A 27,048-nucleotide genomic window follows, 5' to 3' on the forward strand; every position below is an offset into this window, starting at 1 on the left:
AACACTTTCAACTGGTCAACATGAGGTGTAAGGCCATTAAGTAATGGCATGGGGTTGTGGTTGATAAGGTAGGCAGCGGTGAGAACACAATCTCCACAAAAGACAAGGGGCAAGTTGGCCTGAAAACGCAGTGCACGGGCATCATTGAGAAGGTGACAATGCAACTATGGTAGTGGTAGTGGAAAACACCATCTTCTTGAAAAAGGTTCTGCAAGGGTTGAGCAAAATATTCACGTCCATTGTCACTACAAACACAATGCACCCATCAACGAAAATTGGGTTTGCACATAAGAGAAGAATTATTGCAATTCAGTTAACCGCCGATTTTTTTAGATTAACCAAAAATCGAACCGATCCTTCAGTTTTTCCAGTTTAGTTTTCTTGATTCAGTTCAATTTTTTGGTTTTTCATAAACGCCCCTACCGACCATCATTAAACAAACGGGCATATCTCTCGCCATGGAGATTAGATTTAGATGTAACAGTCATCCGATGATGCTGAAATTCTGCACATCTACTTACTAAACAATTGTTCCATCTTCCCATGGTAGTTTATTTATACTCCAAAACCCTATGAATCTGGAGGAAGAAGGGGGAGGGGTACTTGTGAAAAATCTATGATGCCGAAAAACATGATAAGACTTTGACCAATCATAACCCCATCCCCCTGAATTTTGATTAAAAGCTACCTGATTTGTTGTCGCCACTTTTACGATGCAAGTGGATTGGTCACAAGTTTTTCCGGTACCATGCCTTTCTGACATCATAATCGAACTTATGCATCTCTACCAAAACAAACATCTTTGGGGCTGTCCTGTTCGTTTGGCTGTGTTTGATGAGATATTAAGACTGAATATGCAGAATCAAAGCAATTTTGCACTCTGGTTCAGTTTTTGCAGGAGTTTGGTAACTTGGGATTTTCCATTTTTGCATTCAAAATGAAAGCAAACTTTGCTTTCAAAGAATAGGTTAAGCTTGAGATTCATGTTTTCACCCATCACAACCAAGCAAGAAGCCAAGACACTGTAACTTCTCACTTCTCAGTGCAAAACGGAACCGATTTGCATCCTTCTATTTTAACAGATTCGCATTCACTTTTGGGATTATTACCAAACAGGCAAACACTGCCTCGCAAATTGTGTGGAACTCCTCAACTCTTCATTTACAAATCATCTCATCAGGAAAGACAAATCTACGGCTTGGAGACACAGAACAGGTAGGTCAAAGGCCCCAACCCATGACTTGCGACTTATCCCCATGTTTCCAAAATTGGGATCCACCACCAAATGGACACCCACTAAAAGTCTTAAACAATGAAAAAATTTAAAAACAAAAACGTAAATCAACTTAACCAACGAGTCTTAACTCTTAACCATCTAACTAGGGCAAATCTGTGGGGTAATTTTCAGGAACTTCAAAAGAATTCCTTGGGACTTACCTACAAATAAGTGAGGAAGGAAAGATTAGGGAAAACTCTCATTTAACATACCTTTGGGATTAACTTGAGTCATTACATTTTAGTCGAATAGGGATGGTCACTGCAACAGACTTTGAATGGGGAAGAAGTACTAAGAGGTGGCCCTAAAGGCAGCTTCTTCGTGCCATACACCGTTCAGGTTGGACTGCCACAATCTCACTACCCCATCGCTTCCGGTTGTTGCCAGTGTCATTCCACTCATGTCCCATTCCATTTGCCACACCTAAAACCAAAACAATGCATCATTACCAGCAAAGCAATCAATTATCTTCCAACTAAGCTGTTGTAAAGATAAACTAATAATGATGATACAGGGGGCTACAAATTCCAATTTCCATGTGGCATCTTTAACTTTCAAAGTTTATCTTTTATGGAGCAATTTTAAGCATGCATATGGCATACCTCGCCTTCATGACCAGAGAGCAATGCAACCTTCTCCACAGGAAGCCTTCCATCTGCGTCAGGGTTCAGCCCTAGATGCCATAGCACAATCCCCTTGCTTGTTGCAACAGCAACCATTTCATATGGCCTGGAAGTTGGTCAAAAATTTACTATCATCAAATATTATTTTTCTATCATAGACCTAATGCAAAATGCCTCCATGGGTGTGACATCAGGACAAATGATTCACGTCAAATTCACTTGAGATCTAACACGTCTGAGATCAGATATCACCAACATATGTAAAACTTTCACTTATCAAGATGTTTTACATGGCAGACATAATTTGAAGAGGAAGCTGACAATGGAGCATGTGCATATGCTTGCAAATTCAGTAGAATATATGCCAACCTTCCAATATTGGGCGCCCATGCAACCACATAGACCTGATCGCCCTTGTTTTCAGGCAAAGCTAACTCTGCAACTGGCAGCCACCGTTGATGAGCCTCATCAAATTCCCAAACCTGTGTAGTATCCATTAGTGAGAACAAGATAATTCTACCACTTGTTTCACTTTTGACAATTCTCTGAACTTGCTAGCTGCACACATGCATTATTTTTGTTTTTTGTTTTTTCAGATAAACCCTTCCCCTTAGAAAAAAAAAAAAAAAAAAAAAAAACATAATGCCCTTTTTCCCGTTTGCAACCTTAGGAAGATAAGATTGGAAATATAAAATGCAAAAAAAAAAAAAAAAACAAATTCTGGACATGGACCTAAAATCTTAATACCAAAGTGACTACTTTTAGAAGTGAGTGTCAAAGAAATTCTGTGCTGGATATAAAGACATCTACTTGCACCAGAGTGGGATGACTGGAGTAAACCACCCTTTTTTCTGACCTTATTTGGCAAACACTAATATGAAACTTCAGATTAACTGAATCGTGTTCCAAATCCAACTGAGCTGGCATTTGGACCTTAAATGATAGCGTCATCTATAATTGGATTGTGGATACATCCTGTTACAGGCAGCCAGAAACCCTAAGATTACTTTTGCAACCTAAACACATCCACTTCAGATTTGGCATACATAGACACTGGCACAAATAAACAAAGATACATAGGTTGCTGACTTGCATTTCCACACACAAACATGATAAAGTGAAAAGGGAACATATACAATTTGTTAGAAACAATCTACCAGATGTTCTAAATGTTCTAAATGGTAAGTTTCAGAACTAGGTATTGCCATATCGAAATCATCCAATCTAATCCATTTCCTTTAAAATAGATAGCATGGAGCTTTATATACCTTGGACGAGTTGAACTGCGGTAGATCTGAATTAAAACCCAGAACAAAACTTAATTGATGACTTTCACCTCTTTGAGGATTCCAAGAAATGGATGCAGATGAACATGATGGCTTCCCAAATATAGTAACTGGATCAATTACATTCTGGAATTCTGCCTGACAAGAGAGAAAGAATGATCACTTCTACAAATATTCATGCAGAAGGCTAGCATCTGAAAGGCTGAAATTTGATGTTTTGATTCACTACCCCTAAATCTAAAAGGCTTGTACAAATCAATTAAAAGAAAATAGCCCTTTGGTTCATAATCCAGATGCAATTTAGCAGCCTTACATACCCAGGTTCACGATCTAGGTAAAATAACCAAGATCCTTGTATTCACATGGGATCAAATTCTCTTGGCACACTCTATGATTGTTATTGGTTGGAAACAAATACACATTTGGCTAGTTGCATCAGACTATCAGAGGCCTGCCATTTTGCAGCTTGTAGACACACCTCTTCAAGTGAATGCCAAGGATGGCCAATGACATGGGCAACAGTCATTGCTAATAAGCAGTCTACCCAAAAAGAAAATGTATGAGGTCCTTTATTAGCCATCAGCTGGAAAGGGTTTTAAATTTTTGTTTTTGTTTCATTTGGCTTGCATGGCTTGTAGACAGAGGGGCCTACTCCCCTTTGGATCAGGTCCTAAACAACTAACTACTTAGTTGAAGATCATACAGACTATACATCACACTGGTTTGTCAATGCCCATGATGGCATGATGGCTGCCAGGAATGACAAGTGTTCACAAGGCTGACTAGGCCAACAACAGATTAAACCTTCCAATAGGTGATTATTGCAATAACAAAAAATCATGCCATGATGGCTCTTTGGAAGAAAACAACCATTAGAAGGAAAGGAAGATTGGATAAGAAATGCATAGACCATTGTCCATGCAACAATATAAGTTAAAATCATATCTTATGAAACTAGTATATATTAAAAGAAACACACAAGATTTTTTTGCATCTGACATAAAACATATCAGCAGTAGCAACTTACAAGATACTGAAATAGAACCTAGAAAATTGAAAGATGGAATCAGTTACAGTGGTTTACCTGAAGCTGCCATTTCTTAAGTTCCAACGGGTCCAATAGTTCATAAATTTTAACTTGGCCATCTGAGTATGCAACAACCTATAATAGTAGAAATATAAAGGTAAATGATAAACTGAGTTTAGGTTTCCTTTTCCAAGTTCATTTTTTATAATAACAATCTTTCAATTTCATGTATTATAAATTTTCCAGAGAACTAAATAACCAACTTTTACTGCACCAAACTATGACACTCACAGTTGTCAGGATTCAAATTAAACAAAAACAATAATGACCCTACCTCTCAAATTCATTGATTTTTCTAGATGGATAATAGATGATGCTTCCACACTGGATGCTTGAAGACCAACACACAAGATAACAATTCTAAGATACATGTGAAATATAAAGCGTTTTTTTTTTTTTTTTTGAAAGGAGATAACAGAATTTCTTTAAAGAGAAAACTGGTACATGAGATGATTTACAACAAGAGCAAGGCAAACAAGGGATATCTCAAAAATTACATAGGCAAAGATCTGTCACTATATAGAGATTGCCTAAGCACTCCAGATTTTCCTAACTCATCTTCCAAAGAATTTAAATCTCTAGGGATCCAATTAAGGTTTGCATTCATTGTAGTCAGTATATCTCTTACCTTGGCTAAGTAGTGAGCCAGCCACCAAGGACCACCCTCAGCCTCTCCTAACTAAGTAATTGTGTTTGCTGAATCACCTTCTATGGATAGAGTGGAGATGCCCAAATCTCTAGCAATTAGGAATCCAATAAGGGCAGCCAGAACTTCAGCCTTAGAGGAGTCAGCATTCCCAATCAAGCCACTAAAAGTCCAACAAATGCTCCCATTCCTCTCCCTTAGAGCACCTCCAATTCCTGCTGCACCTGGGTTTCCTAATGCATCTCATCACCCCCTCCTCTCTAGAAATAGGATCCCTAAGAGGTAAAGTCCTAGGGGAAGAATGTAAAATATCTCACATTCCTATACAAATCACTGCAGAAATGTGTCTAAACTCCTCAGAATTGACAGCCCACATGTTACAAAGATGAGCAATGTAGGAAATGAGGTCTTCAAATGATCTGGACTTATCTTCAAAGATGTGTTTATTTCTTTCTCCCCAAACACCCCGAAGTACAGCTTGTGCTACGTCAATCCAATAAATTTTACCCTCCTTCCAATGCTTTTACCATGTCACTGCCACAGAAACTCCAGAATATAACTAACAAGGTTTAGAAAACGATACCAAATTTTCCTTGTTACTAGGCAATGCAGGAGAAGATGGTCAGCAAATTCATCATCACAATGGCATAACATACTAGCATGGGGGGAAGATGTATAATCTTCCTCTATTATTTATGAATGAGGTCATAAGTATTTATTCTCTTTAAACAAGCTTCCCACACAAACAAGGAGACTCTAGGTGGGATATGAGAGCACCAAATCTTTTTATAAGGGAAGCTTGAGTGAGATCCTCCAATATGAGAGCCCTGAAAAAGTATTCAGCAAAGAACTTACTGGCAGGGTTGAGTTTCCAGATTGGATGGTCATGGGATGAGGAGGAAATATAAACCTCTATAAGGTTATGCAAAAGATCAGTAATTTCACCAATTTACACTTCTCTTTAAGGTCTTCTAAGGTTAAGGTTCCAATTTGATTCAAGGGGTAAGTGAGAAGGCATGGGGAAATTGTGGCTTCTTGGATTTAAGAAAGGCTAAAGATTCTAGGAAAGGAGGCAGTCAAAGTCTGTTCTCCCCACTATAGATCTGTCCAAAATTTGATTCTATCCCCATTGTCCACTTTGTATCTTATAAAAGGAATGAAAACATTATAGGTAGAAGTGATACCTTTCCAAGTGTTGGTTGCTTTCACCCTGTTCAAGTGGATCTTACTATCCCAACCTTTTGCATCCTTCCTATATTTGCTGATGATGAGACCAGTCCAAAGAGCACTGATTTCAATGGGGAACCTCCACAGCCACTTTTTTTTTATCAAGAATTCTGAGAAGGTTTCGTTAATTAGAAAAATTATGGATACAACAAGAAATTGTGAAAGAAACCTGCTTTAGTAAGATGACCCAAAACAGAATTACAAATGTGCCCAAAACATGTGTTCTTTGAACCCCTTGCTTTGCTAAGCTATCTACCAAACTGTTGGTAGATCTCCTCACCCATCCCACCTGGATTGACATGTCCCTTGACAACCATTTAAATCTTCGGAATTCATTCTTCAGCTGCCATGTCACCCCTTCCCCTTTCTACAACCATTTTATCACAGTTTTTGAGTCTCCCTCAATGATCAGTCTATTAATACCCAACTCTTTAGCCTTCTCAACCCCATAAGCTGCAGCTAGAAACTCTGCCCTTGCCACATCACCCTGCTCCACAGGACCGGAGTACAGAGCAATGATGTTTCCATCTTCATCTCTAATGGCCCCCCAATGCCTGAGGAGCATGGACTACCCACACAACTCCCATCAAAGTTCAGCTTCTTCCAGCCACCTGTTGGAGGAGACCATGCCTCAGAAAACTGCTGTCTAATGTAATTGTTTCGACTAATGCATCCTTACATCTTTCCTCTCCTTCAAATATTCTTGCATTTCTTTCCTCCCAAGCAGTCCAAAGTAGTGCTGCTCTAGTACATCTCTATAGGATCCTACCCCTCCTTTTCGTGCCACTAATACTAACAGGGCTGAATAAACCCTCCAATCTGTCAAGAGAAGATCACCTGCACCCAAAAAGGGAAGTAAACCAATTCCAAATAAAACAGACAAAAGGACAAGATATTAGAAGATGGAAAGCAGTCTCACCATTAAACTTACACAGGACACACCAGTTAGGGGACAAACACCAATTTGGTCTTTTTCTTTGAAGTACATCAAAGGTATTTATACAACCATGAAATACTTCCCAACAAAAATCACTGATTTTAGGGGGAATGGGAGGGCACCAAATTTCTTTAACTGGGAAAGGATAAGAGGAGATGGCAATCAACGAGTGTAGAAAGGATTTACAAGAAAACGACCCGTCAGAATTAGGACCCCAAATCCTAGAATCTGACCCACCTTCTCCCAAGAACACTGAATTCAGAAAGCCTAACAGCTCGGACAGTGCAAGAAGTTCAAACTCTCTAAGGTTCCTATTAAAACCAAAGTTCCAATTCAACCCTAGAAGGTGAGAAGGTTGACTTAGGAAATCTGAAATGGGCCTACCCTTGAACCTGGAAAGATCAAAAAGAGAAGGAAATTTCTCACCTAGAGGAGTATCTCTAATCCACACATCCTCCCAAAATCTGATTTTACTACCAAAAGACAAGTCATACCTGATATGATTTAGGAAAGTAAAGAGAAAATCATGGATGGCCTTCCAGAGAAAAGCCAAGCTAGCCCTACGGAGACATCTAGCATCCCATTTGTTGCTCGACATGCCATGAATGCTTGCAACAACTTTGTGCCATAATTTCTCATTTTCGTTTGGAAACCTCCAAAGCCATTTGCTAAGCAAGGCTTGATTCTTCAACCTAACATTACCAATTCCCAAACCCCCTTCTTCCTTCAATTTCACCACCTTTTCCCATCTAACCAAATAATTTTTCATTTTTTATTCCCGGGCTCCCAAAGAAAATCCCTCATGATTTTTTCAATTTTCCTCACTATCCCTTGTGGCATCTTGAACACCAACATGTAGTACACTAGAAGATTTGCTAGGGTAGATTTGATTAGAGTTATTCCCCCCACCCCCCAATGAGATATAGTTCCTTGTCCACCCCACCAAGCGTTTCTCGTTTCTTTCCACCATTGGAGACCAAAAACAAGCAGATCTAGGGTTATCTCCTAGGGGTAAGCCTAAGTAATTCAACGGCCACTCTCCTTTTTCACAACCTAGGGAATCTACCAAAAACTTTAATTCATCCTCTTCAATGTTGGTTCCAACCAATAAGCTCCTTGACCAATTGATCCTCAAGTTAGACATCCTCTCAAAGAGCTTCACAACCAGCCTCAAATTTTCCACTCCCTCCCTACAATCTCCATCACAAAAAATTAGAATATAATCTGCAAACTACAAGTGACCAAAACATTATCCCTCCCCACTGACCAACCCCTGAATAGTTGCAAGCAATTTGCTCTTGAAATCAATTTACTTAGGGCTTCAGCAATCAAAGTAAATGGAAAGGAAAAAAGGGGGTCGCCCTGCCTAAGTCCACAGAATTCCTCAAAGAAATTATACACTACCCCATTAACTATGACTGAGTAGTGACTAGTTTGTAAACAACCCTTAATTCATTTACACCACAAATTTCCAAAGCTACACCTCATAATATCAATCAAGAAGTTCCAATCCACCAAATCATACGCTTTTTCCAAATCCAATTTGATAGCCACTCCTTTCCTCTTTAGCCTCTTTTGAGCCTCCCGACATTCATTGGCAATTAAGATTTGATCAATAATCTGTCTATCCTGTACAAAGGCCCCTTGAGACTGAGAAACAAGTGGGAGATCACCTTCTTAATCCTCAGAGACAACATCTTTGCTATCACCTTGTAAATACTGGTGACTAGACTTATTGGTCTAAAATCCCCTAAATTCATTGATCACTCTAAGTAGATCTCCTTTGATTATGTCCCAACAGTCTTGATAGAAGGCCATTGTGAAACCATCAGGCCCTGGTGCTTTTGATCTATTCATAGAAAAAACCACTTCCTTAATCTCTCTCTCTCTCTCTTCAAACCTTTTTTCCAAAACTTGGACTTGAGTCTCCCCCATGTCTCCCAATCAATGCCTTCAGCCCTCCACCCCTCGAGTAGGGGTCTTTTATAAATAGACCTGAAATGCTCTGAGAATGCTTTAGCAATCTCATTTTGGTCTATAACCTCATTTTCCCCCACCAATAAAGAAGTAATCATGCTCTTTGCTCTTCCTTCTCCTTCCATTTGCAATGGCATGGAAAAATCATGTATTTCCATCACATTCTTTGATCCACCTCTCTTGATTTTTGCTTCCAGCATATTTCCTCCCTCAATAGTCTCCCCTAACTCTTTCTTCAAAGACCATCTCAACTGCCTTTCACCTTCACCTAAGGATCCTTCTACCTCTTTGCTATCAATTGCCTCAATCTAGAAAATCAAATCAGCTTTCTTCTCCTCTAGTCTTCCAAACTTCTCCCTATTCCACTCCTTGATCTCCTTTTTTAACAATTGGAGTTTCTTTAGGAACTTTTGGCTTTCCCACATTGGAGATTAATCCAAGCTATTCCACCAAACCTTGACTTTCTCTTTAAAATCCGGGTGAGAGAGCCACATATTTTCAAATCAACCTCCACATCCACTTGCTAAGGAAAGCTATGTTCCTTTTCTTTATATGCCCAATTCCAAGACCACTTCTTTTGGCTTAAACACCTAACCCCAACTTACTAAATGTGTACTTTTCTCCCCTCCTCCATGTCACGAGAAGTCTCTTTGTAATTTTTCAATTTGGTTTTTTACTTAAGTTGAGATAAGGAAGACTGATAAAAAGTAAATGGGCAAGTTGATAAGAGAAACCTTGATTAAAGTGAGCCTGCCCACCTTAGAGAGATAGTTTTTCTTTCATGTAGCTAGCCTTTCTTTACAATTTTTTGACAACAAGGTCCAAAAAGTTGAGACTTGGGTTCCAACCAAGAAGCATCCCTAGAAAGGAAGTGAGAAATGTATCCTCCTTGCAACTCAAAATCTCCTTGAAGCTTTCCATAAGAATCATATAAAAAATGTTTATATCTAGAATGCTGCTTTTGAGAAGTTCACTTGGAGGCTAGACACCATTACAAAGCATTTGATTACCCTTTTCCGATTTAACACATTTTCTAAATCTGCCTCCATGAATAAAGTTAATATCATCTACAATAAGCAAATGTGAATTGTGGATTTCATCTCTCCCCACTTTAAGCTTTCACTAAGATCAAACTCATTGCTTTCTCAATGATGACTAAGGATATCCACCACCAAAGTAAATAACAAGGGAGAAAGAGAACAACCTTGCCTAAAACCTTGACTAGCATTGAAGTAACCTTTTGGTTCTCCATTTATCAATATTGAAAATCATGTAACACTAATACACCCCTTTCAACTTCGCAATTCTCAATAAAAAATTCCAATCAACTTTATCACACGCCTTTTCCAGATCATTACCACACCTGCCTTGTCTTGAAGCCTTCTTTCTTCAACACATTCATTAGCCACAAAAATGCTGTCAATAAGCTGCCTTCCTTTTACAAAAGCATATTACTTAGAGGAGATAACCTTTCGCACCACTTCTTTCATTCTTCCTACCAAAACCATTGCGAAAATTTTGTAAACACTCCCTACCAAACTGATGGATCGGAAGTCTCGAACCTTCAGTGTCCCTTCCTTCTTGGAGATTAGGCTAATAAAAGTTGAGATGCTGCCATAGTTCACTATGGCTGATTGACAGAAATCCTTGAACTCCAACAGTAAATTATGTTGTATAATATCTGAACAGAACTGTTAGAAGAACATAGGAAATCCATCCAGCACAGGACCTCTATTCTTTTTTAGAAAAGGTAAAGTATAATTATATTAATCAATGGTTCTTTGTACAAAGAGAACTGTACAAAACATAAGCAAAAGGACCTCAAAAAAAGGCCACCTTCAAAAAATCTACAGTCAGATGTATCTTCTTTAAAACCTGTATGTATAGACAACCAGCCCCTAAGCAGCTCATTAGTCTTGTTACTGACCTCAGCTTCAATAGAAGCTTTGTGATCAAAAGTCATGCTGTTCCTTTCAGTCCATACCGCCCACAAAATAGCCAGAGGTAAAGAGGACCAGCACAACTTCCCCTTCTTTGTCATCCCCGGTATGTGCCAAGCCTCCAAGCATTCTTTAACTGAGGCAGGCATACTCCAGCTGACCTCTAAGCACTTTAGAAAATAGTTCCATATCTCTCCTACGAACTTGCAATGTAAAAACAGATGAATAACTGATTCCATCTCCCCGCTGCACAGGCTGCAGTTCAAGTCATTGCATGAAAAACCTTTCTTCAACAGCATTTCTTTTGTTAGGCATTTCTCTAAAACTGCCACCCAAGCAAAAAATTTAACTTTCATGGGTGCCACTGTCCCCAAAATGACCCGGCTAGGAAAACATGTACCATTTCCACCCACTAAATATCTGTAGAAGGATTTAACTGAGAATACTCCTGATTTCTGCCATTTCCACACTCTTGAATCTGGCACATGACCTCTATCCCCATCCAAACTAAAATCATCCCTGATTGCCTTCTCCACAAATTCTCTTTCCAGCCAAGCATTCTTGTCTTTTGACAAAACAGAACCATCCCAGCTACTTAACATAAAGTTTTTGTTTCCTTGGAATACAATTCCTTAAAGAATCTTAGAATGACCTCAACCATTTCCTCTACGTCTTCCACCTCTCTTTGCTCCACCTTCAATTTAGTAATGAGATTTTTCTGACACCTCCCTGAGGCATAACTATGGAAGAATCTAGAATTATTATGACCTTCCTTTTGTGATCCTACTTTTGATCTCTAGATTCTCTACCTCAAAAGCACTTATTCCCTTCTCACTACCTTGTCCTATTCTTTCCTTAAAGCCTCCCTTTTAATCCTACCATCTTCATCGAAGACCTCGCTTTTCTCCTTTTGGTCAAGATCCTCCCTCTTCAAAAGAGCTTTGGTTTTTTTCGTTTAAAATTTCTTTGAATTCATCTCTTTCCCAATGTTTTAGCTTCCTTTTCAAATATTTCAATTTTTACAAAATGCAAAAGCCTACCCATCCTTCCACCCTACATTCTCCCCACCAGGTAGACACATTTTGCTGGAAGTCCTTATGTAAAGGGCACACCTTTTCCAATCTGAAAGGGGCTTTTCCTGTAGACATTAATTGAGTTTGTAGAGTATCTGGCCAATGACCGGAGGTACACCAATGTCTAATTTCCTGAACAAGGGTGGGAAAATGTTCCTCCTAATCTGAGGTCATCAGAAATCTGTACAGTTGCAACTTATTACATTTTCCCACAAATTTGACCAAGTAAACTTCCCATTGTGGAGAGGTAAATCCTAGATGTTGTGCCTGGCAATAACCCTTGAAAAATCCCTCATACTCTCTGTTAACCATTTGCCATTAGAATTTGCATGACAAAACCTTGTGAAATTGAAGTTCATCTTATCTTGATCCATGCAAGTCCGGTTAAAAGAGTACCTTATGTGCATGTCACGCATGCTAGAATTCACATCTACTCATTGATGCTGCTGTTTATATTATTGGTAGTTCTAGTGAAAAGCAAAACTGTGCATGGTAGTATAGGATTTTATTGAAGAAGATTGTCTTAAATAGGATAATCAATGCTATTGATTACACTTGTGCATTCAATGGGATACCAGGATAGAACTAAGAAACTCAAATCAACTCAACAAAGCTTTATCCCATCATATGCGTTAAGAAATGATTCAAGGAAAATATAAAGGAATAATTCAAATAAATTCAGACAGAAAGACACTTTTTATAGGACAAGGCCTAAGTGGCTATAAGAGTATAATGGAGGATTATGGTGAACGCATGGAGGAAATGCATTTGGAGAAAGATACTAAATGAGGAATATGATTTTTGAGTTTGCAACACAATATGATCTTCTAATAGCAAACATATACCTCAAAAGAAGGCACTCCAGCCCCTTTTCCAACCTTCTTAATACTCCATGGAAATAAGAGACTTTTTTAAATCAATGCCAGATAAGTAGGAAGAAAAAAGATATATTGTCTATTACTGTTTTAGCAATTAAAGCGTGTGTGTTTCTAATGAAATTTGAGATAGAGGGCAGTTGATTATTGGAAAATTGGAATGACATGGTACTCTTTTCAATTTAGTCATTCTCCAAGGGATTCCAACGCATCAGTACTCATTCTCCAGTCAGTTACATGGGATCTATACTTAAACTGAAAATATTTACCAGTTCTACATCCTTTCAAATGAATATCTAATGAATGGAGAATCATTTGCCTCCATATTTTTCTCCTTGATGATCACACCTTGCTTCAGTATCTGCATCACTTGTCTTTTTGTTAACAGCATTTGGGAACATTTCGTTGTTTTCTTTGGTGCTAGATGGAAACCTCCATAGGATGTAGAATGTAGATACTCTGTTGCAGCCCAATTTTTTCTCAACAAGTAAGAAAAGAGGAAAGATTATGTAGAGATGCATGACAGAAGGCACCATATGAATAATATGGGAAGAATGAAACTCCAAATTTTTCTCAAATAAAAATCAATCCAAGGAGGTATTAAGATATTTGATAAAAATTCATCAGGTGAAGACTAGAAAGGATTTCTCCTGTTTCACCATAGATGATATCCTCAGAGAATGACAAGTGGTGGCATCAATATCTACTAGAAGGGGTAAGAGTACCCCTGCATGGTCACTCTCCATTAGATAGAATAAAAATGAATTTTGATGGCTGCAGTATTTGCAAATCCAGGTCAGAAATAGGTGGTGTTTTTGGAGATGACAAAGGAGGCATTACATTGGAATTTTGAGGTCTAACGGGTGCTGGAAACTCAGCAAAGGCAGAAACACAATTTGTACAATAAGGACATAGATTGGCAAGGACAGGGATCCAGAACTTGGTTATGGAAGGAGACTCACAATCAATTATTGGCTGATTGAAGGGAGAAATGGAAGGACCGTGGCATTTAAGGCACCAAGACACCTGGCTATTACCATACAAGTAGAGTTTTCTTGGATCCGTTCGTCTGCAAACTCCTCTGAAGATTCCTTAGATCCAAATGAGGTAAATGAACAACCAGTGACCGGGTGTGGGTATCCATTAGTCTAAAGGAAGCTTCTGCTTTTTGCTCTAACAGGTGAGGAGAGATAGAATAAGTATCATACCATAAATACCCTGTATATTCTCTCAATAGAAACAAAATCATTATCAGTTACTGATGAAAAAAGAAGGTATCACTTACAAAAATGTTCCCTATTTGATGATAGAACTTAAAAAAGGTAAGTTTGAATTTAACCAAAATTAGGTAGTCAAAACATGCCAAATGAGAAGCCTCAGTGCCTATGTTTATTTTTCTTCAAGAACTACATTTTCCTTTCTAATTCAGCCCCACTTACCATAATATGGGCAATTTGGAGAATTTTACTAGCAATTAAGTATCACGGTCCATAAGTACAATGTAAAAATCTCAGATATCATATAAACACAAAGGCATATATATCCAGGAAGAGGTTCATTGGACTACATTTCTCTGAAATTAAAGAAAAATGACTAGGCAAATTAGCAAATACAAATTCATATAAATTTCAAGTAAAATTGGAATATTATAGTTAGAAAACAAGTGTATGGAAGATCAAAAGATCACTAAAACAAGCACAAGAAGTCAACTGCAAATTAGCTTTTCAATTTCAAGGGAGTAAAATAATTAAGAAAAAAAGAGAATAGGAAAAGAGTAAATACTACTAGCACTGACCATTTTCAAACTTGTTTGGGACATCCCAAATTGGAGGTCCAGCACTCGAGCTGCATTGCTTTCAAAGTGTTTACATACCTTCCATTTTAGTGGATTTGGACCTAAAAGATAGAGGGATAAAAAAAGATGCCTCTTATATTATTGTCAAATATGTAGCTATACAACAGATTTATATTTGAGGAATAAAGGACCAAAAACTAACAAAAGAGTCAAGAAGAAGCAAGTGCGGCCCCTTTCCCTGAGATGGGTAAATGGGAATTCCAAATACAAAGCACTATATTGAGAGAACTACAATTCAGAATATTCAAGGCAGTCTTACCACTCAACCTCATGGCCTAGATGCTTACTCTATCCATTCCTCCCACCCCCCACCGCAAAAAAAAAAAGAAAAGAAAAAGATCATTTACTGATCTTGGAAGCCACTTGAACGACAGGCATACAGACTTTCAACAATAATGTTTTATTGTAATGAAAATATCAACATTTATGGATGTCGAAGTTATGGTTTATAACTTATCAGATAAAAGAAAGAGCTAAAAGCTTGCAAATTGGAAACTTCTGATATCAGAAGAAAACAACTATGTACCTTCCTCAATTTCCTCCCATAGTGATAATTTTCCATCTAAACAAATGCATGCAACTGCATCACCATATTCTGGAGGGATCCAAGTAACTTTTGTAATACTTGTTTCATGTGCCTGTAAGACAGTTCATAATCAAAATATCAGGAAAAATTAAAAGGTTGTTGGAGAAGCAAAATTTGGAGGATGAATTTGCAGAGTAACTTTTGCGGTACCCTGCAGTGTTTATTGTTTATAGCTTTATGGGCCATCCGGCCATGACTCTCACTGGAAATCATTTCGTATCAATGATCTTCTCATAAAAAGAAGAGGTGGAATAAGAACATTATCGAATAATAGTAGATATTTGTGCGCATCGGTTTTTAATAGAATACCGGATGCACACTCAGTCTATAAACACGACTTGTATCAAACACAACGAATAACTGGATTCAGTAACTGAAGACGTAGCAAATGCGATGTCAGCTATATGGAAGCTATCATCCCTCTACAAACCAAGCTTAATATAACGCTTAACAAAATAAACAGTATTCCATAACAATGAAGTTCATCATACCAGAATCCATCCCTTTGTGGTATCTATCATTTTTGTCTAACAATCTAAGCAACTCCATCAAATTGAGAACATAAAAGTCCAAAACGAACCTGACAAATTAATCAATGTTTCAACAAATGAGGTGCTTTAACACTCATAATATTCATACCAAAATCCTCAAACTAACACAAATATTCCACGGTATGAACCAACAGGGATAAATTACGCCGATTTGGAGTAGCTTATTCTATCAAGAGCATCGGAACCTTTTATTCAAGTTTTGGATCGATTACCACTTGGACATAAAGAGAAAAAGAAAAGGAGAAAGGAGAGAGAAAAACTTCACGAACCTTACATCTACACGTGCAGGTGAAGGTCGAAGAATCTGGGTCGGAAGAATCAAAAATCGCCAGTATTCCATCTGACGATCCCGTCGCCAATCTCTGGCCACAGTAGTTCCAAGAAGAGCAGCATGTACCCTTGTCCAGCGTCACCAGAGATTTCTCCATGACACTGCCTCTGCAACCAGTCTGCTTTCACTCCAATGCCAACCTCCTGCCTCCTCAAATCGCTGTGACACAAAGCCAAAGCCATAGCCCACAGGGCAACTTTTGTTTATAATGTGGAATAACTCTTGCAAAAGTTTTCTTCTCTTTTCTTTTTTATTTAATTTTTTTGGGTAAGAATTCTTGCAAAGTAATTGAACAATGGGAACTCTACTGCTCACTTAGGTTTTGTGAACACTGAACACTTGATGTTAAAATTATTTATTTAATTTTTGTTTTATTTTTGTACCTATAATATTATTTCTATCTTTATACTATTTAATTTTTTACATATTCTTTGTATTATTTAATCAATCATATATTTATTTGTGTTGGATACTTCATGGTTCTAAAAAATGAGTATCGATTATAATAAGAGACTATAACCAAATAATATAATAAGAGAGATAAAGAATGTGGAGGGAAGAAATAGTATCATTCTTTTTTTAATTATTGTTCTGGACTGATAAAATATTGAACCAGTACAAATCTTGGTTTGTTCTATATTTAGGATAGAAAACCCTATTTGTTTACATTGAAGCGAGGGCGGATTTGGCCCTTCAATGATATTCTGACACATGGTACCTCGGAACAACTGGGTGATACTTGGAATCATTTAGGCAACAACTTAGCCAAGATGATGGTGTCCCGAATTGGCGGCTTGGCACAGGCACCGACTTGGCAACCTGGCACTGATGCTGACCTGGCGACCAGCCTTTATGCTGAACTAGCGACCTAACTAGTAGGACAACAGCATAGCCTGACACGCCAAGTCTGCAACGGATCGAGATTGGATAACCAGACCACCTCAGGACAGGACTACCTTGGGACAAGTTCACCTCGGACAAGTCCACCTCAGGACAAGTCTACCTTGAGACGAGTATACCTCGGTGTAAGGTCACATCAGGACCACCTTGGTCCCAAGGCACTTCGGCATTCATATCAGGTTGGATCTAAAGAGCACGAGCTCAGGCAATGCTGACCACCGCATGACAACCCTAGGGATCTCGTCACCGTACTCCGCGTCTTACGGGATCATACCTTGTAACGGTTAATATTATCTCCCCACTCCTCGATTCAGGCAGAAATGGTCAGCCTTACCGGTTGGTAGCTTTATCCCCAACTAACATGGAAACGGATCCTGTCACAACGAGAATTCTTGAACTACTCCACTGAACCCACAAGAACTCTAGTATATAAAGGCTTCACCCCCCGGGGGTGAGGATACGCGTGATCTTTGCTCTCTAGCTCTCTCACAACCAAGTACTAACCTAAGCATCGGAGCGACCCCGTCGGGTAAATAACCTCGGGTTCTCTGGTTTATCTCTTGCAGGTTCATCGAGCCCGTCGTTGCCGGTAGCCAGATCATCTTTTGCAGGGAAAATTCGGATTGCGCTACATCACATTGTAAATTTGAACTACATAAATTTTATATTCGTTTCAGTTTTGCATTTATAATTAAAAATTTACCAATCAATTGGTATCATAAATGTGATAGTCAATCAGGCGTTATTTATCATAATTGATGGGTGGGTTTTGATTGATCAAAACTCTTCTATACCATGTCTTTCCCACATCATAGATTTTCCCTTCATCTTGATAGTGCAAAATTTGTATTTGAAAAACTAATGCAGAATTCATACTACCTTCCTAAGGGTGTTCACGGTCTGGTTTGTGCAATTTAGAGAATATCTCATACCAAACTAATAAATTATGGTTTGGAAAATTTGAACCCTTCTATGAAAAGGAACATTTGGTGCGGAGTGTCACCAGTTTGGGGTGTTAATAATGGAATATATTAACAAGTATGGACCCAAACAAGTATGAAATTAGAAACATTTGAACAAAGAACAATAGAATGTATTTTACACAAATCTATTAATAAAATTGCAATAAAAGATAAATCAGTTTATTGTGACAATTTAAATATGCACAATGTATAACAAAACCAAAAACCTTAAGAACAATGTAAAATAATCAATTAAATAAATGTAATAAAAAACCAGAACATGAATAAACACATTCTCATGTAAAACATATAATTGAACGTTCTACTACTAAAAACATGCATACATAAAAATATAATTAAAAGTTAAATAAATCCTACAATTTTTGTCCAAAATTCTAAAAATGGTTGATACCAGTCTCCCAAGTCCAAATTTGAGTCCTTGTTCAATTGTTCCTGCACTTCTAGTTCCTCAATGTTTAGTGATGGTGCGCAATCTGGATGCTGGTCGCTTAGCGAGTTGGTCCGGGCTGCAAGAAAGTGGATTAGAGAACCCCGGGTGGCTAACCAGACGAGGTCTTTTCGATGCTTAAGTTAGTATTGTACTTTGGTTGCGAGTTGAAAGCTTGAATATAAGTAAGCTAGTGACCAAATAATCGCGTGTACCTTGTCGGTAAACCTATTCACAGGTAGGGCCTATTAAAATTTTGGCAAAATCCAAGCCCGAGCCAGCCCATGAACAAGTCTACTTGTCGGGTTAGCCACCCTAGGTTCTTTGATCCACTTTCTTGCAATCCAGACCAGCTTGCTAACAACTAACATCTAGGCGACATTCCATCTAGGAGCTTCCAGATCACACACCATCAATTGGCGTCGTTTGTGGGAACTCGTACATAAAAGCTAAGTCACTACTACCTACTTTCCATTTCTCCATTCTATTTAATGGCACCCTCGAGCAACACTAGCAACACCGGCAAGGCTGTCAACATGGGCGTTACTAGGGGGCAGGACCACACTGCAGCCTACTCTGAAGGTCCCTCGATAACAATCGGCCAATCCACCATTCCCCTAAACATCTTGGGGGCCCAGATGAACCCGACCTTTGTGACCCAGTCGTTGCATGCCCCGCTGCCCCAGGTAAGCTTCACTTTCTCCGTGTCAGAGCCTTTGTGGTCCCTCCTAGGGTTGGGCACCAGCAGTTCGACAAGCTGGTCCAAAGTGTCCGCTCTATGCACCTACAAATGCAGCAGATGCACCAGTTCCAGCAATTCCAGCAATACTACTTCTATCAGCAGTATCAACAGCAGTTTCCACCATTGCAGCCCCAACATCAGCCTTAGAACTAGAACAACTAGCACAAGGTGTGCGTCGATCTCCTCCTCGAAATGTGGGAAATCCACAGGTCCCAGCCCCTCCCTGAGACCGGACACCACCTCGGGGTAGAGTTAACAGTCAGCATACAACCCCATCTTCTTAGAGAGGAAACCCTAAAGATAGGCTAGAAGTCAGTCAGCATATGAGGACCAATCAACAACAACACCCACAGCCTAAGAATCGTGAGTCACAAGTCAATGACCGTCAGCTCAGAGCACAAGGCGCAGACTCATGACAAGACCCCTCGGCTCCCCGTAGTAGTCAACAACGAGTTCGCGATTGAGAAGACGCCAGAGGTAGAAACCTACTCCCACCTTGCGACAATGTTCGAGAACGAGAATGGACTAGGGTCGAAGTGCTAGACAACACCGAGGTCAATAGACACCAATGTGGAGGCAGCTAAGAAACGGTGACGTCACAAGATGCGTCGATCATTAGCTAGGAACAACCTGCCACCAAGGAGCAGTCAGCCACTAGAGCCAAGTAGGGTGAGGGAGGAAGTGAGCTCAGTAGCTGCACAGCCAGCTCCTGCATTGTTGAGTCAGCAGCCTCAAGGCCAAAAGACTTCAAGACACCTACACTAGAGACGTATGATGGGAAGTTCGACCTCAAAGACCATGTCAATGCATTTGAGTCTCAGATGCACCTTGATGGAGCAGACAAGGCGTGCATGTGTGTGGCCTTTTCTATCACCTTCAGAGGATTAGCCAGGCAGTGGTATAGAAACATAGCACCGGGCTCGATCAAAAGTTGGGCTCAGTTCACTGACATGTTTTCTACTCATTTCATCACTAGTAAGAAGTGCTCGAAGTCACAAGAGAGCCTTCTGAACGTGGTTCAGAGGGAGAATGAATCAACCCGAAGATACATTAAATGTTTTAATGGGGAGTGTTTGCAAATACCAGATCTCAACCCGGCTGTGCACCTCATTGTGGCGTGAAAGGGAGTTAAGCACAAGGAGTTCGCATGGTACCTCGTCCAAGGACGATCACGGAGTTCCTCGACTATGTCAAGAAATTCATGAGCACAGAAGAAGCTCTTGGCTCAAAGGCAGAGATCCAACAAGGCAAGAAGAGGAAGAACGAAGATGAAGGAGCCAATAGCAGCAAGTACCGTCAAAAGAAGAGTAAGTCATCGGGGAGAAGACAGTCTCCCCGTTAGAGAAGTAAGTCATCGTCTTAGGTTCTAGGTTAGGTCGGCGATTCAAGACCCCTCTTGTTGAAAGAACACCCTACACCCCCTCAATGTGAAAAAAGGTGAGATCCTGATGGTGATCAAGGATTCTTCTTTTGTCAAGTGGCCACCCAGGCTATGAGGAGGTCCGACGACCAAGAACCTGAATGTCTATTGTCACTTTCATCGCGACATCGAACACATCACTAAGAACTGTTGGAATCTTCATGATGAGATCGAAGAGCTCATCCACCGCGGGTATCTAAAGAAGTTCATTTTGCACGAGGGTAGGGAATCAACAGACCGTCAAGCTGACCAGAGAAGAACCTTGCGTGTCCTTCTTCTACGCTTAAATCCCCAATCTCTATTCTTCTTCCCAAGGTCATAGGGATTGTGAGGCATGTCAAGACACATTTCAGGTTAAGATAAAAAAAAATAATCATTAGCCTCTGTTCAGATTTCAATATATATTTTTCCATGAGAAATTTGCAGGGTGTACTTCTTTGACTGATTTCTTTTTCGCTACTTAAAATATATATTTTTTTTCATGAAAATCCTCTGCCAATGGCCACTGCTTTTCAACTAAAATTTCCTTTGTTTTCCGTTAAGTACCAGATTGATTCTTCATGAATTTTGTTCTACCATTTTATTGATCTTCACATATCAAAGTTTGTCACTTATCATAAATGCACACACGCCCATTTACTGGGATTTATTTCCAATTAAATATCTCTTTTTTTGCTTTTTACTATCGAATTTGTAAAAATTTCCAAGTAAAATAGTCAGGAAATTAATTTTTGTTTCTCCATTTTTTCCATTTTTCATCTTGTCATTGGAGCCCAGAAGCTGATCGTTCCAATACAGAGCAGCTTGTTTAATGCATGTATGATAGATGTCCGACCATTCAGACGTTTCTTTTTTAACCAAACATCACTTATGGGCTTTTAGAACCTACTAGAGCCCAAACCCATAGCATCAAAGCCTTCCCAAACGACGGCCGCTAACTGTAGAGGTAGAGGTATAAATCTTGGAGTTCAGATTTCCTCTTCACACCCACCTCAAAGAAATAAATGGGAAACATCTCGCAAACTTGTATACATTCATTCATGTTGAGACATTACCATGTGTATAGGTGCTTGCTGCAAGGGTAGGCGTGAGGGGAAAATCTGGATTCGTAATCTTTGGTTAGATAGTATGACGGTCACAAGGGCATACATTTTCGGGTAACAGTTGCATGCATAAGAGAGCACGTGCTATACAAGAATCCAGATTTCCTCTTCACACCCACCTTACAACATGACAATACTTTTAAAGAACATCTTTGGATGAATGAAAACATACAAGTAGATGAGAGTACAGTTTTGTGAGGAAAAAAATTTATCAGATTTAACTTTTATGGCATGCACCAAAATCAAGACAAATATATGCTTAATATAGTATAAATGACAGCCATAACCAAACCTAATTAAAATATAAAATATAGCCAGCCATTGATTATTGATTGTAGTGTAGCCACGCATTCTTTCCTTCAATGCTCAAGACAAAGCGTTGTCTCCTTTTTTTTCCCCTAAAACTATTTTGTTCTATTTGTGGCAAAAGGTTGGCCATAGCTAGGGTACACCATGAATGAGACATGCAGCTAGGCAATAGAAGGAACTAAGACAATGGATGTGTCATGTGTACACAATAAGTGTATGTGGTACTACATATATAATGTCATGACGGGTATTTGCCAAGGGCCCAAGTCCATCAACTGAAGGGTTGTTTGGCATCATTGCTGCTCCAAGCATAAATGCCCTCACATTAACGCCAGATAGGCATTTTGAGTTCATCAATGGCCAGTTGTTAGTTTTATTTGGTCGGAAACTGATGGGGGACTGACATGGATGCATGAGAAACACATATTTCTCACAAACAGGTTTCAAGTACAAACCGTATTTCAATTCAAATCATTGCAGTTTGAAACACCAAGGGTGCCAAACACAACCTGAAGATATCCAATCTGATTATTTCAAATTTTAAATTTTAAAAATTGTATCCGTATATATAATAGTTGGATCAAACGCAGATAGAGCTAATTGATAGACACGTAGTCAGATTTTGAACGCCAGCTGTCGAGAAAGAGAGTACTGCTGGGGTACATGATTATACGTGTCCTTAGACTTGAATGGCCAAGGGAAACAAAGCGCTTAGAAAGGAAAACCAAAGGAGACGACTCAAGCTTGCTGAAATCTCAACCCAATACAAAGGTTGTTACACTTACACTGCAAGAGCAAGACAAATTATATTTACTCATACCATGCACAAACATTTTCTTGACTTATTGCAGTTTTGAAGTTCGAACATGGAGAGAGAGAGAGAGAGAGAGAGAGATGTTAATTAGGGTCGTACTGCATCTATCTCCAGCCAAATTAGCAGAACGTTTGCTGAATTTCATGTGCTAGTTCCTCCGCACTGAGTTCGCATTCAATTCCAATCTATCAAGGAAGAATGAGCAAAAGTACCCACCAAAATCAGTAAAGGTTGATTAAATGAACATGGCCTCAAATAAATAGCAGTTGGTGCGTGCATGCATGCTAGCTTTTTCTTTTTCTTTTTGAAAATAAAGATTATATTGCAGCAATCACCACCAACTTCTGGTGCTCTTAAATAAGCCATTTTTACACAGAATAGCCTTTGCTGAAAATATTTTAATTAGCTCCTTCAATGAAGCTAAGGAATCTCCACTGATTCACTGATGATGGAGGTACACCTGAGTACGATCCCGTCGAACTTCATTCCAGGAGCTAGCCAAGATAAAAATATAAGTTCCTTTTGGGTGCCAATACTGTTAAAGAATTAATTAATGCCATTATATTTCTGTGAAATCAATGACAAAAACTTACTATACCCCTGTATACATACTCCTTAATTTTATATCTACAAAAGCTCAATATAATTAATTTAATTAAACCCGTATTAATCTCATCATGCTTAATTTGCTCGGAAAGAGAAAGAAGATGAAGAGGCTGCAGAGCTAGTAGTTGGTATTTACCTTGATGGTGAAGGAATTGAGCATGGTATCATCGACGGTGCTGATGCTCACATGGAGAATTTCGAGTGATAGGCTTTCAAGGGTTGCAACTATCTTTAGAGCTTGACCAGGAATCCGTGGTGATATCGTCTTTAAAAGAACATTCGACCCAGAAAGCTTCACTTCTACATCTGCAATTGCTGACTTTGAGTTGGCCCAGAGCTCCTTGGCACTACTGTCAAAGGAGGAGCAAGTCGACAATGAGGATTCATGTGAAGTAGCAGCAGCAAGCTGGGTGGGTGATGGGTAACCTTGTTGGGACGACGTCCTAGGCTTGTAGGGGCTGCCTGGTTGGGGGGTTCTTGGGCTTATGGGTGGTAAGCTTAACCTTGGACTTAGAGGTGGTTTCCGTGGGCTTAATGGCGACGGTCTTGGGCTCGAAACAAGCCTAGGGCTTAGAACTTCACTGTAGGCTTTCCTTTGCTTCTTTGCCTCCAGTGACTGTAGTACTTGCTGCAACTCTTTGATATAATCAACAACACCCCCTATTATGGATGCTTGATCTCCCTATATAACAAAAAAAAAAGAAAAGATCGAAGAGATATGTTACAAACTGAGTGAAATTGAGGGTTGAGAGGAAGTTATCTAGGCTAGAAGGAAGGAAATAGTTACTCTTTTGACGTAGAAGCAAGGCATCAACGAACGCAGGACCGAGAGGTGCTCGTTCATTTGCTTCCTCCGATTGCGCTCCACCGTTATGTGCGACATCCGTTGCTGCCCGTCTTGAGGTGGCTCGTCAGAAGAAGCAATGGCAGTGGCAGACGAGAGCTTAGGTCTCTTGAAAGGTGGTGAGGCTTCAACTCCTGTGTCAGTGTCCTGTTGTTGAGCACTACTCGAAGAAGTAGGCTTTTGAGAAACCAATCTAGTTGAGTCCTCGCAGGTGCTTCCACCAGTACTGCCGCCTTTCGGGCGAAGAACAGTTTCACCAAGTGGCGTTAATGGAGCAAACTCTGGGGCACCCTCTACCTCTAGGGACTCCAATATGCTGAAGAGGTCATCAGGTGAAGCGCCTCCGGTGAAGCTTGTGTCGGTGAATTCCGTTTCGTAAAAGATATCCGATAAACTATCATCCATGTTGCACCCCTCGGAAAAAACCAAATCCGCCCTCGTCGTCACGGAAAACCGCTTATTGGATTCGATGAACCACGTAGAAACCACTCCGTTGGACGTAAAGCTTCTCAAGTCTTAACTGAGAAATAGATAAAAAAAAAAAAAAAAAAAAACCCAGAAATCCATGAAGACGTTAAATGGTCAGTCGAGAAATATAATGGCAGGAGGGAGCGTACAGTGAAAATAACTACAGCGACGACATAAACGGATTTTAGTGGACAAATAGATCAATCCTTACCGTTAGATGTAATTGATCTGACGGTCATCCGTGGACATCAAACCACAGGATCAAAAAAGAAAGAAACCAAAGAACAAGACGAAGAAAGAAACCGTTTGGGTGGCTCTCTGATAATCGACAAAGTCACACAACAAAGGGAGAGGAAGAGAGAGAGAGAGAGAGAGTAATATATGAAGCAAGGTTTGACTCAAGACACAAACAATGTCAATGTGGAGACGAGGTAGAGGATAAGAGTGTAGGGTAGTAGAGTGAAGTGGGCCTCTTGGGGGCTTAATTTGATTCAGGTGAACCACAAAAAAATGGCAACGTATTTTTGTTGTTCTGTGGATGGCATTTATTAATTGATGGGCTTGCTCTCATGGAATCAAAATCCTTGCAGGTTGGGATTTATTGTTTGATGGGCTCGTCCTGTGGAGTACAGATCTTTGTTAATTATAATTGGTTGTTCACAAGGTTTGGACTTTTAGCAATTGGCCCACTTTGTTTCGTTTGGTCACAACTCGCAACCATCTGGTGCATCGTTCAGCCATAACCACTGAATGTACTATGCACTTCTTCTTTACGTAAAAACAGCAATTAATTAACTTTTACCTATATTCAAAATTAAAATGATTGTATTGAAGATAATTTTTTTTATTTACCCATGATAAAACTTCTGATGACATAACATTATACCACGAAAACACCTTAACGTTGTCTTTTGGTTGGAGGAAAGATTTTGGTGGAATGGGAAATGGATGGGAAATTTTCAGATTCCGTTGTTTGGTTACAAAAGGGAAAATAGTGGGAAGATCAATCCTAATAAGAATTAATTAATTAAGTAATTAGTAATATTTAATTATTTTTATTTTTATTTTCATTAATCATTAATAATTAGTTAAAAATTAATATTCTAATTTTTATTTACATTTTATTTTATTTATATATATTGTGAATTAATTAATTATTAACTATTTTGTTGCTAATTATTAATTAATTGATAATATCTTTTCACTATTCACTTTTTGTTACTAATTATTAATTATTTACAATTAATAATTAGTTAATTAATTATTATCATTAATAAATATTTTAATTTTTATTAGTTTATATTTTATTTTATTAATATGATATTAAGTAATTAATAATTTATTAATGGATCATGAGTCTAGTATTAAGTTATTAACTCTTATAAATGATCAAAGAATTAGGAATAATAGGTCAAAATATTCAACTATGATACCAGAAAAACTTATATCCAATCAACCAATATCATTAAATAAGTTCACGATCAAATGATATTCATCATGCTTTGATTCATCAAAGCTCTTCCCCCACCGTGTCATTATACAAGTTGTACGACAATCAAAACAGTAATCATCACGTAATTCGGTAATCCCAATGGTCACTTTTTTGGATTCTCCTTGCTTAGAGTCTGGATCTCCTGTCAACAAAAATACTTTCCAGAGACCCTTCCAATGTTATATCACACTGCACATTTCACCATAAGATAGGAATACATGGGATCAGTAATATATATTAGAACTAAGGTTTAAACCGGCCCCCCTAAATCAGTTACAAAAAAAAAAGGCAACAAAAAGTAGTATTGATTTGCCCGATACACTCCTACTGGTGTATCAATATTTTAAACCTTGATTAGAACGTATTTTATTGGCAGGAGATTCTAGGTCCACTGCTCCACCATAATTTTTTAGTTGTTTTAGATGTAAAAGAGATTGGCTTCAATGCTCACAAGACTGTGTTCACAGCATTTATACACAGGAGCCATTAACACCGTGCATTGGGAATATCTCCGTATGTGCGAATGATATGAGCACCCTCTTGTATTTTCAAAGCCCCTTCTCCCATTTTCAAAAATTTTAAACTTTTTCTGCCCGTTTGGGGGGCTTTGAGATGCTATTACTAACATTCCAAACTAAATTGTAAATATATACTCAGTAATACAACTTTT

At 38.9% G+C, this 27,048-nt stretch overlaps 2 protein-coding genes across 3 annotated transcripts; both read right to left on the reverse strand.

The window, feature by feature from the left end:
* Positions 1 to 1,135: 1,135 nt before the first annotated feature.
* On the reverse strand, positions 1,136 to 16,768 carry SEH1H (Transducin/WD40 repeat-like superfamily protein). 2 transcript variants are annotated; one of them, XM_088981107.1, is made up of 8 exons: positions 16,209 to 16,768; positions 15,329 to 15,440; positions 14,743 to 14,843; positions 4,270 to 4,347; positions 3,168 to 3,323; positions 2,269 to 2,381; positions 1,879 to 2,005; positions 1,136 to 1,699 (listed from the first exon to the last, which is right to left on the reverse strand). In XM_088981107.1, exons 1-8 carry the CDS (start codon positions 16,365 to 16,367, stop codon positions 1,568 to 1,570), a joined length of 978 nt encoding a protein of 325 aa, XP_088837233.1. In that variant the 5' UTR covers positions 16,368 to 16,768; the 3' UTR covers positions 1,136 to 1,567. The 2 variants fall into 2 exon arrangements, with proteins under 2 accessions (XP_088837233.1, XP_088837234.1); XM_088981108.1 differs by lacking the exon at positions 16,209 to 16,768 and adding an exon at positions 15,880 to 16,047.
* Positions 16,769 to 22,865: 6,097 nt separating this feature from the next.
* LOC148864512 (transcription factor SPEECHLESS-like) lies at positions 22,866 to 25,297 on the reverse strand. Its single transcript, XM_088979918.1, has 4 exons — positions 25,098 to 25,297; positions 24,362 to 24,938; positions 23,711 to 24,256; positions 22,866 to 23,153 (listed from the first exon to the last, which is right to left on the reverse strand). The coding sequence occupies exons 2-4, from the start codon at positions 24,821 to 24,823 to the stop codon at positions 23,088 to 23,090; spliced, it is 1,074 nt and encodes a 357-aa protein (XP_088836044.1). The 5' UTR covers positions 24,824 to 24,938; positions 25,098 to 25,297; the 3' UTR covers positions 22,866 to 23,087.
* Between the last annotated feature and the right edge of the window lie 1,751 nt (positions 25,298 to 27,048).

This window comes from Nelumbo lutea, chromosome 3, assembly GCF_056320005.1.
Source record: "Nelumbo lutea isolate HS-2025 chromosome 3, American lotus-T2T, whole genome shotgun sequence".
NCBI classification, from domain to species: Eukaryota; Viridiplantae; Streptophyta; class Magnoliopsida; order Proteales; family Nelumbonaceae; genus Nelumbo; species Nelumbo lutea.

What these genes read in the sequence shown, in the direction of transcription:
- SEH1H (XM_088981107.1), bottom strand. Translation starts at nt 16,367, where the DNA reads ATGGAGAAATCTCTGGTGACGCTGGACAAGGGTACATGCTGCTCTTCT. An exon ending in CCCAAACAAGTTTGAAAATG is followed by an intron (nt 4,348 to 14,742) that starts GTCAGTGCTAGT and finishes CTACTATTATAG; the next exon opens with GTTGTTGCATACTCAGATGG. An exon ending in TTAAGAAATGGCAGCTTCAG is followed by an intron (nt 3,324 to 4,269) that starts GTAAACCACTGT and finishes CTCTCTTGTCAG; the next exon opens with GCAGAATTCCAGAATGTAAT.
- LOC148864512 (XM_088979918.1), bottom strand. Translation starts at nt 24,823, where the DNA reads ATGGATGATAGTTTATCGGATATCTTTTACGAAACGGAATTCACCGAC. An exon ending in CTTGCTTCTACGTCAAAAGA is followed by an intron (nt 24,257 to 24,361) that starts GTAACTATTTCC and finishes TTTGTTATATAG; the next exon opens with GGAGATCAAGCATCCATAAT. An exon ending in TCAATTCCTTCACCATCAAG is followed by an intron (nt 23,154 to 23,710) that starts GTAAATACCAAC and finishes CTTCCTTGATAG; the next exon opens with ATTGGAATTGAATGCGAACT.